The 21,329-nt window shown below is 46.4% G+C and overlaps 1 protein-coding gene across 3 annotated transcripts in view; it reads right to left on the bottom strand.

Moving 5' to 3' along the window:
• Positions 1-600: 600 nt before the first annotated feature.
• Positions 601-21,329, bottom strand: part of GAL3ST4 (galactose-3-O-sulfotransferase 4) — a 139,957-nt gene continuing 119,228 nt past the window's right edge. For all 3 annotated transcript variants that reach the window (XM_085639935.1, XM_085639934.1, XM_085639936.1), the window contains one exon: positions 601-4,987. In XM_085639935.1, the coding sequence (XP_085496061.1) occupies positions 4,049-4,987 (939 nt within the window). In that variant the 3' untranslated portion in view covers positions 601-4,048. The remainder of the gene's footprint in view (positions 4,988-21,329) is intronic.

The raw sequence follows: 21,329 nt of genomic DNA, 5'->3' as shown, positions 1-21,329 counted from the left end.
TACTTTTGGTACTCCTAAATGCCCTTATGTACCCTCTTAGATCAAACCGTGGCAGAGCAATTACATTGGTGTTGGGGCCGGCCAAACAGGCACCTCTGGTTAGATGGGGCACGGTGGAAATTCCCACTCGTTTGGAATGGCTATATAAGATATGGGAGATACTGGGGATGGAAAAGATTACAGCGGGCCTCACTCGTTCCCTCTCTAAATTTGATAAAACATGGGGTACCACTATAGAATTCTTATCCAACAAGTTCACTGAGCTTACTTGCCCGAAGTACCTTAGAGTGCTCTGCCTCACTAATGCCCCCTACCCCCCAAGGATTAAGGATAACAGTTGGCCGTTCAGGCTAGAACATCTAGGTGACCTCCGCCTGTTGCTTCACACACATGTATTGGGCTAAACCTCTTTACCCTCTCTTCTCTTTCCTACTCTTTTATTTTTCCACCTTTATTTCTAGTTCAAACGAATGTTCCCCACCGGCCGGTGGATGTAGGTGGCAGCTAATGCAATGCTTGTCTTGTCAAAATCAATAAAAGGATTTAAACCATAAAATGAAATGATGCAGGTTGTAAGTTACCACACTACACGCAAGACCATAAAATCCAAATATTTATTACAGTTCGTGACAGGTGAGTTTGCTGTCTGGCCAGCACATTTGGAAGGTCACAGCACAAATCTGGTCAAGTTAAAAAAAAAATGGTTCAATGAGAATCTATCTTCCAAGTAAGAGTCTGCTGAGAGGTGTGACTCCTCCACCATCTTCCTGAGGTGAAAATTAACATTTTAGTTTGGCAGTGGACCGGTATACATGAAATAGTGCGAGCGTGGTTAAGGAAAGCTTGGTTTACTCATTTCTGTCCCTATGCCAACAAGTTGTGGAAGCACTATTCTGATGAGAGCTTGTGTGTAGAAGACCCTTCTCTACCTCATGTGGCCCCCTGTTAAGGTAAATTCCAGCCCCTGTTTTCAATGGTGGGGCCGGTTCTGTGATGTGAACTTCAGTGGTGTGAGTCAATGGAAGTATCTGGTCTTGTTCTTATTGTAATGTGGAGGTCGGGGTTGCGAGACCCACAACGACATATGGAGACAGCAGGCGGCTTGCTGAAGTGTTGCAGTTGCTGGGGAGAAGAGTTAAAGGGTTGTATCTTCCATTTCTGGGCAGTATGAAATGAAATGAAATGAAAAAAATATTTAATAAAGCGCACTGCGGCCAAGCGGCTTCCTGGCGCTGGGGACCTGGTCAGAGCTCACAGAAGGGATCCGGGGGCTTATGAAGAAAAGGCCTGGGTGAAAAGAAAGGTTTTAAGAGCTTTTCGAAAGTGGGAATAAATGGGGATGGAACGAATATGAAGTGGAAGGGTGTTCCAGAACTGGGGGGCCAAAACGGAGAGGCGAGTGCCGCCAGTTCTGAGTTTACGAAAACGGGGGATGTGCAGAAGAGAAAGAGGAGAAGAGCGGAGGGTTCGACTAGTGACGTGGGATGAAATAAGGGAGGTGATGTAGGGAGGGGCAGAGCGGGAGTGAGCTCGAAAAGCGAAGCAAGCTAATTTGAAAAGAGATCTGAAACGAATAGGGAGCCAGTGAAGAGATTTAAGGACGGGAGTAATGTGAGAAAATTTGGGAAGGGAGAAAATAAGGCGGGCAGCTTGATTTTGAATGGCCTGTAAACGTCGAGACTCGTAGGCAGGAATGCCCACGTACAGGCCATTCCCATAGTCGAGGCGAGAGATGACTAAAGCCAGGACTATGGTTTTAAGTGCCTCCGTAGTGAAAAAACGAGAGATTTTCCTGATGAGACGAAGGGAAAGAAAGCAGGAAGACACAACAGAACTAATCTGACTATGCATTGTTAAGTCAGAACTGACTTTAATGCCAAGGGTGCGAACAGAGGGGGAGGGCGTGGGAGGGGGACCGAAGGGAAGGGGCCAATGTGCTGGGGACCAGGGGTTAGATGAACCACCCGTGAGAACAAGTTCCGTCTTATCGGGGTTGAGCTTAAGATGGTTGGCGCTCATCCACTCAGAAATGAAGATTAAGGTGGAACTGAACTTAGGAAGAGAGTCAGGGGAGGGGGAAAGATCAAAGACGAGCTGGAGGTCATCTGCGTAGTTATACACAGAGACCCCCAGCTCGAGAAGGGAAGTGACAAGGGGACAGATATAAAGATTAAAAAGAAGAGGGGAGAGAGAAGAACCCTGGGGAACACCACAAGTGACCGGACGGGGGGGGGCAGAGAAGCCGGAAAGATGAACCGCCTGGTACCTATCCCGAAGGAAGGATGCCAGCCAGGAGAAGGCCGCACCCCGAATGCCCGCTGCGCTGACACGGGCAAGAAGAATGGAATGATCAACCGTGTCAAACGCAGCGGACAGATCGAGAAGGACCAGGGCTTGGGGGAGGTTGGAATCAGCCTTCCCCTTGAGTTCATCCAAGACCGCGAGAACCACTGCCTCCGTTGAGTGACCTGAGCGAAACCCCGCCTGATGGGAAACGAGAAGGCCATTATCCTCGATATACGCGGAGAGGCAAGAGGTGACATGGGTCTCGAGGATTTTAGCTAAATAGGGAAGAAGGGAAATGGGTCGGAAATGAGCAGGGAGGGAGGGATCCAGACCAGGTTTTTTTAGAATGGGGAGAACGACGGCAGATTTAAATGATAAAGGAAGGCAGTAATGATACAGGAGCTTGTAAGCAAGTCTCCGGTTTTTCCACTGTAGTTCCCATGCCCTGTTTCCCACAGGAGTTTGGGGGGAATGCAGTGAGTCTCAGGGTTTAATCCAATGTAGATGCTATTTTGATCAAGGGGTTGCTGGTGGTCCATTACAGAGACTTCAGTCACTGTAATCCCATGGTGCAGGGGCAGGGGAGGCACGCCTCAAGGAAACATCCTTTTATGATTACAGGCACAGGTACTGTGGTACAGAGGCTGGAGAGATTAGGTGAGTTGCGGGTATCTAGCCTGTGCCTTTTCCTATGGTAGTGGGACAGGGTTGGTGAGGTTAGTCATAGGCGATGCTAAGGCATGATATGCTGATCTAGAGCAATATGAGGTTGAGCGAGTTATGCTTCAGGGATCTCAAACATTGCTTTCTATGCTAGTGAAGGACTGTAGAGGTGAGTTTCAGGGGTCTATTCTATGGGGCTGCAGTGCTAATGTAGTTGACGGTCAGGTCCAGCATCTGTCCTATTAGGATGTGAATTACTGTTTCCTGAGTTGATGCAGTTAATCTCAGGGGTCTATTCTACGGAAATTCCGTCCCATTTTTAATGGTGGTGTTGAAATGAGAGGTGGCTTCCAGAGGTCTATTGTATAGAAACAATGTCCTGTTGTTGCATGGGATTGATGAGATCGAAGGCCTATCCTACAGAGACCTCATGCACGGTTTCATTTGCTGGTGAAGGGGGTGATCAGATCTAGGGAGCTTCCCTTATAGAGAGCTCAGGCACTGTGTGCTTTGCTGGTGAAGGGGCTGGAAGAGTGAGTTTCCGTAGTCCATCCTATCGAGATCCCAGCCATGTTCCCTATGGTGATGCAAGGGCTGGTGAGGGTCAGTGGTCAATCCTACGGCGATAACATCCATGTTTCCTATGTTGGTGCAAGGGCTGGTGAGGTCTAACTGTCTGCCTATGGAGATCTAGACCCTGTTTGCCTATTTGGTGCAGGAGCTCAAGAGACGTTACTAATTGTTATTCCCAAAGCAACAACTACTTTTAAAGAATTCCTGAGAGGGTATAGGAGGGGTAATGTGATTGATTTGCCATTATTCAAGAGTTTTATAGAATGTGGTGTGCTTGGAGTTGCTTTGGTTTAGAAAATCCTCTATTTTCACTCCAAAGTCACAGATGTAGGCACTTGGTATCTTTGGTATACTTGCAGTGGCCAGAGGGCTCAGTCTCACAGAGCCCAAGGTTGCCCTGATTCCCCAAACTGAGCTGGAACTCGCACTTCAGGTTGTCAGGCATCTCTGTGTGTCTATTCCATGGCACATGACTTGCCTGGCATGCTTTTCCTTTCGCTGCTTATCCTGTTCCTTTTAAGGAGTGTCACCTCACCACTCTGATGTCTTTAACTTGTGAGTCCTTGCTGCCTGGGAGCAGGTTTGGCCTTATTGCCATGTCCCTCCATCTTCCATCATCTTGCGGGAGAGGCACACTGTGATTGGCTAGAGTCTTTCCGGCAGATTTGGAAGTGCTGGAGATGTTGAATGGTGGGAACTGTTTGGCATCCAAGAGATCTTTGTATTGCAGCTCTGGGGTTACCATTCGTATACATATGTCTCTGGAGCCTGGTGGCAGATCAGGCTTCAGCTCCCAGCCCAGTATCTTGGCTTGACCAAATTGCAAGGGCTTGATGCTCTCGTCCCGGATTCGGCTAGCCTCCACTGGCTTGCCCCCCTGCAGACACTCAGCCATCAACTGCTCTCGCCTCGCCCTCAGCATCTGAACCTCTCGTGCCATCCTTGCCTGCCCAAACTGATCCACCTTTTGCCAGAATGTCTTGTTGAAGTAGTCATAGAGGTACCAGTCAAGGGAATTCCAAGCCCTCAGCTTGGCCACTGCCGATGCGCTCAGTGTGCGGACGCTCTCCTCACTCCGGAAGTTTAGCTTGAATGCCACTACATCATCCAGATTCCAGCACAGTGCCTCTTTGAGGAGTACAAGTGACTCGTCGAAGTGCTCGGTCAGCAGAATGAGTTGGAAGATCCGCTCCACAGCAGTCACCACACCACTAACATAGCCTGGCGAAAAGTAGGTGTTGTGGTTAAAGCCAAAGTCAAACCAGAGAAGGTTGCGGGCATAGTGATTGCTCTTCTCAGTGGGATTGTAGTAACGCAGTGGCTCATTAATGAAGGCATCTAGGTTGGGCGCCTTCTTGAAGGCTGATGAGACTGACTTGTAATATGTGAAGGAAGACTCGGCCAAGGTGACTGGGTTACGCAGGATGGAGAAGTAGAAAGAGTCATCTGGCATCACCTTCTTCACCTGGAAGTAAAGAAAAACACAATTAAGGAGTCACCTGACCTGGGAGGGGCAGGAACTGGGTAATCGCCACTCAGTCTCCTGCTTTGTATTTTCTGTCACACTTCGATTAAACGTTTGTGCCTATTACAGCCTTTTTACAAGTTTTAGCTCCCAAATTGAACCCCATATCTCCAGTAGAAGGAGGCTTCATCCCGTTTTCTTTATTTTGCTCCTAAGTCCCCCCTAACAAGTCTTATTTTATATCCACACATGTTAATGCCTCATCTCTGCTGGATTACGCTCAGCTCTTCTAAAGCATTAGTACCACTGAGGTATTTAAATGATTCTCCCATAACTCACTTCACCAGTTCTCCTATTCTCACACCCTTTAGGTAATTAATGATCTCCCATATATTCTCTCCACTCCTACTCTTGAGTATTGGTACACTTCAGGTAGTAAAAGACTTACCATATATCCTCTCTTACTTTTGAGTACCTATACCCCTGAAGTAGTTAAAGGTCTGTTATGTATTCTCGTCTTCTCCTCTGGAATACCAGTAAGGCAAATACATGTCTGTCATGTCTCCCTTGTAATCCTTCTTCTGTGGTACTTATATCCTTGAAGTATTTAAAATATCCTTGAAGTATTTAAATGCATCAACCTAGGCCCTCAACCCAACTCAGCTTTTCTTACATGCCTTGAGTACTTAAATGTCTGTGATATCTTCCCTCTCCTACCTCTCTTCCACGTTACGCTGACTTTGGGCCTGTTACCTCTTCTTTGATGGAGACTGTGTGCTATTGTAGTAGGTTATATATGATGGTTTCTAAGCTGTACCTATCCCCGTGGAAGCATCTCTTCAAGAGCTGGGTGCAGTACTCTTGATGAGGCCTCCATAACTGGACACAGTACTCCAGCTGAGCAGAACTGAACTGGGAGCTTAAACAAGCCCTGAAAATGTTATAATACCATTCCCTAATTTTACCAAGTGAGACTGACCTTCAACAAGTTGGTTAGGGGTGATTCTTCCTCAGAAAGGAGACTGAGTGATTTATGTACTGAATAACTTTACAAATATACAGTCTAAAAACAGATTTTACAGGCAATTGCAAAGAGAAACTTAAGAAACATTCCAATACTTAAGTGTATAGTAGTGCCCAGGATCTTTATTTCTATGCATGCCTATGCCCTATCTCCCACCATCACCCAAGGACAGTTTTCTGTTTTGGATGGGCCCACCTAGAGGTAGCTGCCACAGGCCCTACACCCTACCTTGGGTTTGCCCTGTATCTCAGGTGTCAAATCCAGCCCCTCAGATGAGGTTTGCAGAGCCAGACACTACACTGCAGCTTTAGCTACCCATAAATGGAAACAATAGTCCAAGTGAGGCCTGCAGAAGAGGACACAATTCTCTGGATGTGTCCAGACGAAGTCGGCACAACTGGACACAATGCTTCAGAACAAGACACAGCACCTTATGGGCAGCTTCTAAGATGTGTGGACTGTGTGGCTTTTAGTGTGAGACACTGTGACATGTCCTCTTTTGGTGCCTATATCTGAAAGTCATGCAGAGGTTTCTCTTAGATCCCTGAGTGGTGAATTGGATGGCAAGTGTGAGCACAGTTTTTCTGTTAAAATCTGATTTTTTAAGGAACTTGAGTGTCGGCTATGATTAATGCTTTTATAATCCATTTTAGGAGGCATGAAGGATGTGTTAATGTTCTGTTATTTAGTTCCACAGTACTGTTTAGAAAATGCAGTATTAAAACACCATGCTCTTCAAGGAAAATGTTATGTTGCATTATGTCTTGCCATTGTTATCTAGCACCCATTCTGTCATCGCCTTGGCTACAGAAGTGTGGTTGACTTTCCCCAAGGATTCCAATGTTATCACTGGCCTTTGTCAGTTCCCGCTTGTGATGATGTATTACACGTGTTGTCTACTGAATACATTAGTGGGTTGGTGTTGTCTATGACTCATTCATTGAGCGTCAGATCATCATTTTAATGTTTAAGGCTGAAAGCTGAGGCATTTTCCACTTGAAACCAGTCCTAGGATGCTTGTTTCCAGTCCAGGAAGGACCTGGCCTGGCAGTTCGGGCTGGACTGTTCCCATGAGGCTGGGTTCAAACTAGAATGGCATGGTGAGCAAAACAACAATGGATTTAGGCCCAGATATCTGTACTGGGGTGAATGTATGACATTGTTCGGCATTCTGTCCATCAATTGTTCTTTTTGCATTTGTCACCCCGAGTGGGATGGGTATGCCCAGACTTGGGTCCCGTGCTCTCCATGCCATTGGAGTCAAGCTATCCTGGCTGATGAGGGGTTAAACCCCGAAACTGGTCCTAGGATGCTTGTTTCCAGTCCAGGGAGGACCTGGCCTGGCAGTTCGGGCTGGACTGCTCCCATGAGGCACAGGCTCAAGTCTGATTTGCATATGGCTAGGTTCAAACTGGAATGGCATGGTGAGCAAAAAACAATGGATTTAGGCCCAGCTCTCTGTACTGGGGTGAATGTATGACATTTTTCTGCATTCTGTCCATCTATTGTTCTTTTTGTGTTTTCCACTTATTTGCCCATGTTTTAGGTCATTAGATATATTCATTGCCTGGCAGATGAAAGTGTATGTGGTAGTTATTGGTGGTAAACCATGATCACCAGCTATATGGCACAGCCAACCATATCGTTTTTTAAAACTTGTATGTATGGATTTTCAAGCAACCTTCTAACACTGTATGGTTAAGCGTATATCATAGGATCATGACAGTATACTAGTGAGTATTACATAGTGCAAGATAATTCTACATATCACTTGGCATGCATGAATAAAAATAATCAAGATCTCGTGAACAGCTATCAAGGTAAAGCCCATCAGTATAGACTCACAAAGGGAATGGAAAAGAGTGAGTATGCACTACAGTATTAATTGATCTAGGTATAGATATTTCCCAGGCATTATTCATGACATGTTGCAGTCTACCAGTGTAATGTATTACACATTTAGTAATCCGTGTAATTCGGAAGCAGGTGGGGATGTCACTGCTGCCAAGTTCTCAAGCAGAACCTACAGTAGATCGTTCCGCTCTCAATGCCAAATAGGTAGTGAATGGACCCCAATTAATATTTAAGGCGGGACTTAGCAGGCCTTCAGCTCTCAATATCCCTCAAGTTGCTCTTGGCAATAGGCAGAACCCTGTAGCTAGCATTTAGTTACGGGGAAGGGATGCCGGCACCGGTGCACCCTTCGCTTAGCCAGCGGAAGTAGTAAGGCTGTGAGGCATCTAACCCCGACCAGGACATTCCTGACATTTCACAGCAATGCCACTAGGGGGTTCCCTGAGGGAGGTAGTTAGTGATTAAGTCAATAGTATCAAACACGGACAACCAGGACTTAGCAACAGCAGGGTACTTCCAAACCAAATGTAAAAAGTCTGCTTCTTGGGATACTGCAGCGCGTCTGCTTCTTGGGATACTGCAGCGCATGCAGTACTAGCTACCCCTAGGAGCATTTATACAAGTCTCAGCCTGTAAACTGGGGACAATGCACCAGTCTGAGTGCAACAATAGCACCACTGGTCCTCAGTGGGGAAGAGTCTAGGTCATCCATCCAGAGGGATTTCACCCCTTGGGTGCAAATAGCTTTGACTTGCATAATGGTGTACAAATATGAGGAGGAAGGAGTATAAGGCATTACCTCAAATGCATGTAGCGCTGGGGGGAATCGGGAGCATGCGGTGTATATCTTTACGTGGTGCACAAAGACAGTGATAGAGAAAGATGCCCAAGGGCAAACTTTGGAGGTAACTTTTAATCATCTTTAAGGATAGACACTGGACATCAGGGTACAAATACCTCAGTGTGGTGAAACACATATGGATTAGCTGGAGGCAGATACCATTCTTTTTAGTAAGAGGTAATGATGGGTTGCGTACAATTGGCATCTTGTTAGCATATAGACAGTTCAATTTAGGCCTACGTCGGAGACAACTCCAGGCCTAGACTGAGCAGTCCACTGTGTTGATTTTAGCTCTAGGACGCAGGTAAACAAAGAGCGGTATTCATTATTCATCGGGGAGGGTGACAAGTTGCCACTTTCAATGGCAGTATGGGGTTCAAATGGTGTATGGGGATGCAAAAATAATGCCGAACTGGGCTTGTGCACAGTAATAATATAATTGTTAATCAGGTGCACATACCACACTGCTCATACGGTAATGTGGATTCACATGCCACTCTAGGATGTTTGCCTGCCCATGTCAAACCAATTAGGCTGGATGTAACACAGTTAAAGAAGTGTTTAGTTAGTGGGATTGGAATATTTACAAAAGAGGTATAGATTTTTGGGGAGCACCATTGGTAATAGGAATCCTGCCAGCCATGGTTAGCGGTGTCTCATCCATACCAGTACCCGCTCTACAGCAAGCCATATAGTTGGAGGCATCCTGTGTGTCTGCACTTTCGATGAATCATTTTGATTGGACTGGTGGATGTGTTGTATGGCAGGTGTGTCTGGTTGACTAAGAAAGTGTTTCAACTGTCAGCGGAAGATGGAAGAGCTCACTCCCAACTTGTGGAGTGCATTCTGGGCCTAAACATGTTACTGAGGCATTTCAAATCTTGTTGGCACCAGGTGAACCAAGCCCTTGACGGTTATCTATGGTGGCACTAAATTAAAGGAATAGAACCTGTGTTTTTGGTTTCTGCAGGGGTACAGGAGGTCTCAGGAATAAGAGCGGCAAGTAAGGAGCATGCTGGGGCCACCATTATGATCAGCAAACCTATCAGTGGGTGGGGCATCAAGGGACAGCACCAAGCTGAGGCCTTTTGCAGAAACCAGACATCCTATGTATCCAGATTCAGCATAAGGATTAAGATATCCCAAATCAAAATCACATTAGACAGGAATGAGGAACTGGGGGACCCAATGGTGTTGGTAACACCTGGTTCCTGTGCGCATGTGACTGTTTCTCTGTCCCTAGCGTGGCTTATTCTCTGTAGCATAGAAAGAGCTTACATTGCCACAGTCAGTGATAAGCAGCTGAATACGAGGCAGATATGCACACTGCCCCATGCTGCAAAGGAGGGCCCTACGTGCTGAAACTATGGCACGGTGTCTAAATTGGGTGCACCCTGTAGGTGTGGTGAGACCCTGTGTGTCTTACAAAGTACAGAGATGAGGTCTAGTCCACATGTGAAGTACACTTTTTAAGGATTATTGTTATAACATGAATTGCATTGAAAATAAACCCTCTTGGCACTCTAATGAAACAAGGTAGTGTTATTGAGTGGTGAGTTATTTGTTTCTCTCTAAGCAAAGCAAAGGCACTGCAATACACAGGGGGGTATGGCTAAAAGATGGGTAGGAATCCTAAGTCTGAGCGGGCAGAGCCATGCACCACACCCACAGTGCAAGTAGCACTCTCATTAAGGTGGATGCATGGTGGTGCTCTCGCTCAGTTACACATGCAGACGTGTCCTCCTCAGGATGCGCTGGTCAGTTCCGTGGTCTCGTTTGGCGCGATGTGGAGCAGGAGTAGCAGTATATGCCCAGGTGAGGACTCAAGAGCTGGATGCCCTGGATGTAGGAGGCGGGACAGCTTATTTGAGACATTTTTTTAATACATATGAATATGAGCCATCCAGATACCTGTACTCATCCGGAGCAAACAATGTGGCCATTACCAAGATTTACAGGACCAACTGGGGCGGTAGAAGCTTCGTGATGGGCATAGCAAGGCTTTGGAACGAACTGTCCCGAACTATCAGAGCCATGCCTGGCTCACTAGCATTCAGAAAGGCACTTAAAACATGGCTTTTTGTCTGAATCAGTTGCAGCATCCTAGCCTACTCCTCGGAGCTAGCAGCTTGACGGGTATTTGTGCGCTTAAAAATGCCGTTAACATTAACAGATGTGGGCAACAAACGGCTGGCGGAGAGGTAACATTGCATGTTCTGTCCTACTCGTTGAAGCGGTCTGCCATCTGGCATTCTCCTAGTCCTTCATGCACACACTGTTGGACACTTACATCACTGCATAGACGAGCTGCACGACCCTTCCCTGGTCACCACCGCTCTATCTGCAGTGCCAGGTTGACACCTGCTTCTTATCTGAGGGTCATTTGCGCAGAGACATTCTTTCCCAACATGCCTTAGCGTGTCCTCTAAAAAGGGCAGCAAAGAGATCCGACTCACTAGCTGCTTGGGGATGTGAAAGTCGGATTGCACAGTGCATCTTATCGTACTTGTCATTTCTGCTTTATTAACTGCATGAGATGCTCTCTGATGTTTCACTGTCACTGAAGATGAAAACATGTCATGTGCCTTGCCAGAAAAGGCATCTCAGTCTTTCCAGTGGGAAAAAAACGTGTGGTACAACAACCGCACTATTTCAGTACAGTCCAGTCACAGCCGTCGGGAATTCTGGACGGAGAATGGCTGACTTTTAGGAAAAAAACAGATCTTGAGAAGATCTGGCCCTTTAAAAGTCAATAGGGCCGGAGAAGAGTCAGTTGTATGCTAGGTGCAGGCAATGTACCATCAGTAAGTACCATAAGGGGCAAATGCTCTGCTGTTTGTAATGCAAAATGCAGAGGATTAAGGTAATGCTCTGATTCAGGGCCGTTAATACCGGCCAATGGAGATATTAATGCTGCAGATTTCTAGGTATTACCAAGAAGTGATCTATGCTGTATGAAGCACTATGCAGGTGCAGAATATCAACCCATTCATGGATTCACTCTATCTATGCAACTTAATCACATGTCGTGAATGGGAAGCAGGGGAAACAGGGAGTTAAAGAGAGAGAAACATCTATGATTGCTCATTTCCTCCCAAAGTGCTTTGCGTGAGGCAGAGAGAGGAGGGATGGATCAGGAGAGGGACACGGCTGAAACAGTCCTGACGCATTTCCTTGTTCCACTGGCCATACTGAGAAGCAGGGCGGCCTTAGCGCTGGAGGCCGCCCTGTGCTACAATGTTTGTTGGCGCCCCCCAATGACCCCCTCCGGCAGGGACTCCCTCACAACCACTCTTCAAGATTGCCCCTCACATCTTCATAACTACTCTCACAGATGCATGACATTCGTTTCATAGCACCCCTCATAGTAGTGTAGGGTGTCAGACCCTTCTACGTCACACGTATTACACAGAGACAATGAATCCACTGGCGTAGCTAACCCCTTGGCAGCCCGTGGTTGTCACAGCATTTGCTGCCCTGCGACGGCCGATTAAAGAGTGTGTGTGTGTGTGTGTGGGGGGGGGGGGGGGGGTGGTATTTCCGCCCCGGGACAGCAGGTGAGAGCGGGGAGGCCACCTCCGCTAAAACTCGTGCCGTCTGGGGTGGACCGCTCTCACCTCCCCCCCTTGCTAAGCCACTGAATCAATTATACGTGTGTCAATCAGTTTATAGGAAACGGTACAAGACAGAGGACTACAATAGGAGTCATGTCATCCATACTGGTAGGCAGTATAGTTTGAGTGGTTGGTCTGGAGAAGCACACACTTAGAATATTTAACACCCTGGTTGGGGTTTCTCTTTAATAATAAGAATGTATTTCTACCCAAAATAACCCATTTTGCAACATTAGGTTACTGAAAGACTAGGGAAAAATCATAATGCTGAAACCTATACCATGCAGTTTTCATGCAGCTCTTTGATGACAGTTAATGTCTCACTGTTCTACATTAGGATTATAATTTATAAACTGCAAGTAACAATAGGATCTCTCTGACAAAAGCAGTAGACATATTTACATGATTTGCTTTGTGTGATGTGCATGGTACACGTTCTTTGCAGCAGGCACATTGACCCTCCGTGCTACCTTACGATGAATCAAAACTTCCACTAAGCAAAACACCCATCTCTCTCTCCCCAGAAAAAACATGAATCACTGGAGTTATCTTGACATGTTTATTTTTGCCTAAAAATTGCTGGAAGAGAATGCAGCAGCGGGTGCTTTTAAACCATAACATATGCTGCAGCGCAACAGAGCCGGGCCTGCCTACAACTTACTTAGTTTCAATCAACAAACTGAAAGTGAATTACCCAAAATTGGGCTGGTGTAGAATGTCTCTAGTAATCAAGGCGGTAAGAAGACATACTGAAAGTGGACCTTGGCTCTATGTGACATGATCAATTAAATAATATCCACAAACGTTCATGCAAAACCTTTTATTTTATTTTCTGACTTCTAAAGCAAACAGATATTTTACGGCAGCGTGTGGGTTAAAGCATGCCTCCTGATCTGTTTAACACTGTGTGCTCTCTTCTATTTCTACGAAGATTAAAAGAAAGAGGGACAACAGCGTTCAACAGTGGAGGCTTTAGGGCACTGTCACCGGCGCCGACTCTAGAAACACACAATGCTGACATAGTCTTAGCAAGAAAAGAGGCTAAATGGATCTTCTCCGAACAAGTAGACTGTTAAGGGTTGAAAGAGTCCATAGAATGGAACAAAATCAGTAAAGATTAAAGCTAGGCGATAGCTATGCTTCATTGTTTAACCTGTGACTTAGGCTCCATGATGTATGGTGAGGTTCCCATATCTGTAGACAATTGCTCCCTCTCCTGGACGTGTTTGTGTGGTTATATATTCTACACGTTGGGGGGCCCCTGGTGTGTCACCTAGTAGGAGTGGTGTAAGAACATTGAGAAGTGATAGTAATGGGTGTGCATGAAGGACCCGGTAACCCATGGGATGGTAGATGTCTATATGTGTTAATATATTTAATATATTATATTTCATATACCCATCTGTGTGTGCCTCTGTGAATCACTCACCTAATAACACGAAATACGAACCACTATATGTGAATGTAACTCCTGGGGTAGGTGCCAGCTATTGGGAATCTTGGAGCACCTCGTAGTGATGGGGGTTAATATAACAGTAGTAAACAGCATTTGGTGTGTTTTTTATAGGAATCTGTAATTTAAGTGCATCCGCGGGCATACTTGTTAAAAAAAAGGGGATTGCAGTACTCCAATTTGAATACATTGGGTGCCTGTCCCTTGCTCACTTTGCCACTGGATTCAAGATAGCCCGGCTGATGAGGGTTATGAACCCGGAACCGGTCCCAGGATGCTTGTTTCCGGTCCAGGGAAGACACGGCTTGGCAGTTCGGGCTGGACTGTTCCCATGAGGCACAGGGTCAAACTGATTTGCATATAGCCATGTCTGAACTGGAGTGGTGGAGTGAGCTAAAGAATGATGATGGATTAAACCCAGATCAGTTGACTGGGGGTGAGTGTTTGATTTGCTCAAGCGCTCCGTCCATCATCCCCTTTGGTATCGCTTTGTTCGCCCTAAGTTGGCAGGGTATGCCCAGACGTGGGTCCCTTGCTCACTTTGCCACTGGATTCAAGATAGCCTGGCGGATGAGGGTTATGAACCTGAAACCGGTCCCAGGATGCTTGTTTCCGGTCCAGGGAAGACATGGCTTGGCAGTTCGGGCTGGACTGTTCTCATGAGGCACAGGGTCAGACTAATTTGCATATGGCCATGTCTGAACTGGGGTGGTGGAGTGAGCTAAAGAATGATGATGGATTAAACCCAGATCAGTTGACTGGGGGTGAGTGTTTGATTTGCTCAAGCGCTCCGTCCATCATCCCCTTTGGTATGTCTATCTTAACTTGGCGCCCGTATTGACCCGCGAGGTCAGTTCAGTGAGGTTAAGTGATGCTGCGAGACGACGCACGTCACGTGATGATGCTTGCACAGAGCTTCGTGTTTAAATCCTGCTTTAGCAAGGACGGAGACCGTAAACGCCTACTATCCTGGTAGCGGTAAGCCAGAGGAATGCATGATTGATGCGGGCGTTTGATCTTTGAAGGATGATCTTTACAATGCCTTCCAGACTCGTGTTTTAAACACCTGCTGAGGTGGGAGTATTTTTCAACGATGCCTGAAAAAATGCTCTTCCCTACATCTCTGATACCGGAATATGATATTACATTACGAGAGTTGGGTGTTTAAAAGCCATGTCCTGATTATCATCTTGTGAATAGGGTGTGTTGGGAGAGTATGGAATGGCATGTGGTTTAGAGAGACTCTGCATACAAAAGGTATGGGCGCAGGGTTATAGAGAGGGACATATAATGAATACTTCACTGTTTTATGTGTATTTGTAGGTGCCATAACCACATGTGGCCACCCAGCAGAGACGCAACCATTTGGTGCGAACTGCATAATGAGGTAGTTGCAGGTACGAGAGACACTGGCAACTACTCGGTAATCAAAAGTTTTTTATTACCATCAATATGAGTATGTGGTTGAGATTGGGGGTTATTTACTCCTGGCACGTGTTTTGTCTTTTTTATTGTCATATATCTGCAGACCAAGCATTCTCTAAGTGAAGTAAAGACTGGTCATCCCCTCAGCCCTGATGAAGTTGTGCAAAGTGGTAGCAACGAAACATGTTGGCGCTTTGGACATAATGATAATGGTCTAAGTAGAACCATTTTTTTAATGGAGGATGCTCACAGCACTGAATAAAGCTAAAATTAGCCAGTGAGTAGTCTCTCATTTTTTTAATATTGGGAACTGCAATCTCATTTCCTTTCCCACGGGGACCAGCACAGCACTTTTGTGACATCTGCACTTATAGTGCTTATTCTACCTTCTTTCACTGTTTCTTTCTTCACTTTTGAGATCACTTATGTTGGAACACATTTCCGTTTTGTGGCAAGAAAGCAACCGATGATGATAAGTGGGTGTGCTAGCGATTACCAACTAGCCAGTCCCCCCTTGGTGTTGCTACCGTGAGGTGCTTTCTTTCCATTCTCAAATACTTTCTACAATTCTTATATATTTTTTCACCTTTCCATTTTTTGGTGGGAATTCTTACACTGCAGTATAGTGACATTGGGATAAATTGGACATTTGGACACTTGAATGAGCGGTAGTGGTCCGCATTATTGTGGGAGACGTTGGAGTATGGATCCCTTTTGTGTCTCAGAATTAAAGTTATTTGTCCAGTGAGTTAGGACTGTTAGAACTGGCAGCATTGGCATGGGTCTCCCTACCATTTTTCGCTTTTGTCTCCTCTGTGTTTGCTGGTGTTAGATGCTCTGGGCGCTGTGCCACTGCCATTCAGTGCCACAGCGCGAATGCTCCCTATTGTAAATTAACTGCATTAACTTCTATACTCCTAATTGACCCAAGGAACCTGATAGGAAAGCCGAATTTAGTATGCCTGAGCTCAGAATATTAAAGTGCATCTGGTAGTGAAGATTATTTCCATATTCTGTGGTTGAAAATACCACTTTTAGAATGTGGGTATGCTCTTGCCTATACCTTCCAGTGTGCTCTGCTGTTATGTGTATTGGCTGTCTGGTTTTGGAGGGACAGGGCAGGCTGAGCCCGACCTGGACTGAATAGAGAGATCTGCAGTTGGGGGAGGGGTGACCCTTTGATCTGAGCAGGGCTGTGCCTGGCAAGGTGAATGATGGCTCCACCTCCCAATGTGCGTCTGATAGCAGACCCCCTCTTCCTGAAAGGCAGGATGCAGCCTTGAAAACAAAGTGCTCCAGGACAACACCAAACTGGTTCTGGCTGGGTTCAGTGATTTGTGACTTTTTGAGAACAAAGACTTTTGGGGTATAAAGATCTGTGCTAAAACCCCTACATGGTGTGTTACTTCTGGATGTCAAGACAAACCTCTGTCCATGTAACTAGAGGGAAAGGACTTTGAAACTTTCATCCATTTTGCTGAAGCAACTACCCAAGGGCCTGATTTGAGCTTGCCTCCTGCTGAAGTCTCAAGGATATTAGACTTCACCCATCAGCCGCCTGGATTCCTATTTGAGGGGAATTCTGCTTGCAGGTGAGGCCTCTGTTGAGAATTCCAGAGCCTCTGGTACTACTGCGGGGAACGCGGGCTGAAAGTCATCGTATCGCTAATGTGGGCCGCTGGAGCTGAGGAGCTGTGCCGCTGAGTGCCCCCATTTGCCGTACTCCGAAAATCATCGTTATCGCTATTGTGGGCCGGCGCAGCTGAGGAGCTGTTGCCGCTGAGAGCCCGCATTTGCCTGTGTTACCCAAGTCATCGCTATCACCATTGTGGGCCGCCACAGCTGAGGAGCTGCTACTGCTGAGAGCCCGCATTTGCCTGTGTTACCAAAGTCATTGTTATCGATATTGTGGGCTGCCGCAGCTGAGGAGCTGTTGCCGCTGAGAGCCCGCATTTGCCTGTGTTACCAAAATCATTGCTATCGCTATTGTGGGCCGCTGCAGCTGAGGAGCCGCGCCGCTGAGTGCCCGCATTTGCTGTCCTACGAGAATCATCGCAATCGCTATTGTGGGCCGCTGCAGCTGAGTAGCTGTGCCGCTGAGTGCCCGCATTTGCCGTCCTACGAGAACCATCGCAATCGCTATTGTGGGCCACTGCAGCTGAGGAGCTGTGACGCTGAGTGCCTGCATTTGCCGTCCTACGAGAGTCATCGCAATCGCTATTGTGGGCCGCTGCAGCGGAGGAGCTGTGCCGTTGAGTGCCCGCATTTGCCATCCTACGAGAATCATCGCCATCACTAGTGTGGGCCGCTGCAGCTGAGGAACTGTGCCGCTGAGTGCCCGCACTAGTCACCACTTCGAGGATCTTGTTATTCCCTGCGTGTGCTGCTGGTTGCCTGCCTTAAGCCTGCACCAGGATTATCGTGTGTGCATGCTTAGAACCGCTACAGCCGGGAGCTGTGGCCGTGCGAGTTCGCCTGTCATCACCACGGCTTCCTTGTGAGGGTGCGTGCCGGTCCCCCTTTAAATCTCAGGTACATTGTGCATCACCGGGTCGCGTGGACCCCGGCCTCGAACTAAGTTCGTTGCACACGCTATTTGAGTGCCTTGATTGCTTTTGGGGTGAATCTGTAATTATGTGCATTGTGATTTCTTGAGCGCTTTTAAACCTCGTGTTCAGTCTATATAAAGATAATTATTTTTCTATAACTACTTGAGGTGTCCGTTTGTAGCGTTCTTCCTGCGTTATTGTGTATGGTCATAAATGCTTCACATACTGCCTCTGAGATAGGCCTGTCTGCTTGTGCTACGTTACCGCAGGGTTGAGTAGGGGTTGTCAAAGGGTGTAGTCCCCTACTCTGACTTAGAAAGAAGGATCCCTATTTGGACCTCGGCGCCAGCTGCTGCCAACTAGAGAAGCCATTTCTAACAGGCCCTGATTGTTGATAATGTGTTTAGTGGGGGGCGGCTTGACCTTTTCTTCCCCCTGTGCTCCTTTTTGTGTTGATGCCGATTTTAGAGCACGAATGGCACCCCCTTGACCTTGGCACCCGGTGCGGTGGCACCGCTCGCACCGCCCAAAAGCCGGCACTTCTTAGAAGTTCTCAACAATCAATAGAATGCAGGGTACTGTTGTAGGAAATGTAAAATATGAACACACAGTAGAAAATGTAAAAATCGAAAATATCGACAACAGACACAAGCAGAAACCACACAGCTGTATGTGGTGAAAGAACAGTGTAGGCTTAAATCTTGTACTGACGAGAGGAAGGTGAAGAGTTCACTTGAGGACACAATGGAATAAGTAACTTGAAAGGGTTGCAATTAAAGGCCAACTCATGTTTAGCAAACATGAAATAATTTATGGCTTCAGCACAAGGGCTCGCTGGCATGGATGTTGTGTTTCCAAATAGACTGCAACTTGATTAGATATTGGGTGCAGGAAATCCAATTAGCTTACAACACAAGGAGGTCTTAGGTGCACAATGATAAAACCAGACACTCCACTAAAATTGCATTTACCGCGAATAGAAGTAGCAATCACAAGTAGAAGAATGCTTTGTTTGTTAAGCATTGTTAGAATTACAATAAAGAATATGTAGAGGATTAGGTCAAAGTATGGAGATATGGGGTCACAGGCCTTTGAATGTTTTTCCGTTTTCAATCTGTAACCAGTGAGTCAATTATTATTTGATGGTTTGTAATAAAGCATTAAGTAAATTCTGCATAAAAAGAACTGCCTGTGAAGCAGCAAATTGAGACCGGCTGCCTGTTTGTGTGTGAGGAGGGTCTGTCTCCCTGTCGCGACACTAAAGAACTGTCTTTACATTGCCAAAGAAGAGTCTGTGTCTTTTTCATTTTAAAGGTTTTAAGTCAGTTGGCGAGCCAGCCTAAGAGGTCCCTCTTGCCCCCACCTGACTACTGGCACTGGAAGACCACCTACCTGCCGATGCATAGATAATTGTGCACATTTTAATGAGGTAGGCAGACACTGTGTTCACTGAAGCTCTGCCTGTGCACAGGGGTTAAATCCGGGGACTACCGTCTTTTTAAGGTGAGGACAATGCGGAATACGTTCCATGTTTTTATATGTTTGTGACTTGTTTCCCTTAGCAATGGTAAATACAGATGTAAATATAAGGTTATAAGAGACGTAAGGGTATCGTATGTTAGGTTGTGTACGTGTGTTGCACAATAGTCAGAAAGGTGTTACATAATTTGTTAACCTGTAATTCCCAATATAAGGTTGGAAGTGGTCAATGTGGGTAATTTGAAAATTGGAAGGTGCCAATATGTGTTCAAATGCTTCACACAGAGGGACACCTGAAAAGCTGGTGTTGTTAAACCTTACCTCTAGGTAAAATCTGAACACTCAAATTACTGACCTGGACCTAAAGTCCAAAAGTCATTTCATGATCTGAGAGATGCATGGTGTGAAAAGCATATCGTCTCTTAGCGCTGAGGAAAGTGAACAGGGCTTGCCAATTGCATTTACTGTTTAGAATAGAATAACGTTCATTATCATATAGTAGTAGTAGAAGTGTTCATATTTTTATGCTGATGGTGAGTGTGTGTGTGAGTGTATGTGAATGAATGAAATGTGGCCACAGTATGATGTTGTTGTTTTTTTGTTTTAACAATTTTATTAAAGTTAAAGCACAGAGTCATCATTGCAGTCTTATATTACAGTCCAATTTCCGTGCACTATAGTACATCAATATTCGCAGACTACATATATTTAATGATTTGGAAGGTCACTGTTTCGATTTCTCCTCATCGCCATATCCTCTGTTGGAGAAGTACAAATCTCCCCCTAAATGCATTCCACCCTCCCCATTTCTTGTCCCACTTCTTAGGGCAGCCCCGCTGTTTGTAGACCTCCTTCTCTGCAATCATGCATCTATCCATCTCTGCCACCCATCCAACCATCAATGGCCGCTTGTTGGATCCCCAGAGCATTGCTATAGCCCGTTTCACTAGCAGGTACCCCAGTGCCACCCACTGTTGCTCTATGTCTGTCAGTTTGGTGGCCTCCCATATATTCAGAATCCCCATTCGCGGGGATAATTGAAGGAGTTTACCCAGTGTGTCTCTCATTTTTTTGGTTGCACTGCTCCACAGAGGACATATATTGGGACAGTCCCATAGGACATGGTAAAATGTACTGTCTCGGCCGCATCTTCTAAGGCACAAAGCATATGCACGGCTACCTATTTTGGCCAGGAGTACCCCGGAGAGATTGGACCTGTGGAGTATTTTTAGTTGTATAAGGCAGAAGGGTGATTTATCGCAGTTTCCCTGGGGGACATTAATGCTGTTTGCCAATCCTCGTCATCTATTGGCCCTATGTCTGTTTGCCAGCGGTATCGAAGAGTTTGGAAGGAGTCAGGTAAATTATTACAGAGTTTACAGTAGGTGCAGGAGATAGCTTTGTCAAGGGCGGTTCTGTGAGCAGGCGGTCCTCTAAGAGGAAAGAGTCTGGCAATGAGGGTAGGTCTGGAACGTTTATGAGAAGAGAGTTTCTGATCTGCAAATAACGAAAAACCTCTCCCGGTGCGAGAGCATATTTGGTTTGTAATTCCTTAAATGTGAGAAGTTTCCCCTTGCTGACCAAGTCCCCTATGCTGGTTATGCCAATGGTGTCACATTTATCGAACCTGTGTGGTAGCAAAGGGATCCCAACCGCTGAGAGGACCACAATGGTGTGGCTTTTTGTGAATTTATCCGCCCATCCCAGGTGCTTAGTGGCCTTGTGCCAAATGGCCACAGTTTGTGACATAGGCCCCAGGTACCGGCCCCTTCGGACCTTGCTGTAAAGAGCACCTAAATACCCTTCCCACCCTGTTTGGTATTGTTCTAGGTGGAAAGACGGGTTCCACGGGGAGCCATAGATCCAATGGTTGATGGCCACCAGTTGTGAGGCCCGGAAATAGAGGCGTAGATCCGGAAGGGCAATCCCTCTGTCATACCACCCCTTTGTTAGCTTCTGGAGGGCGATGCGAGATGCTTTCCCGTCCCATAGTAAGGTTCCATCCCAATGATATGCCATAGTCTATGGAGCCACCCCACATGTGTAGGAGGAGTGGTTGTCCCCCAGTGCATCAAGATGTTCTGTAAATCTGCACCCAATGCC

The sequence above is a fragment of the Triturus cristatus genome, chromosome 12, assembly GCF_964204655.1.
Source record: "Triturus cristatus chromosome 12, aTriCri1.1, whole genome shotgun sequence".
In the NCBI taxonomy this organism is placed as follows: Eukaryota; Metazoa; Chordata; class Amphibia; order Caudata; family Salamandridae; genus Triturus; species Triturus cristatus.
Note: the sequence above shows the minus strand (reverse complement) of the source record. Positions and strands in the feature narration are given on the sequence as shown.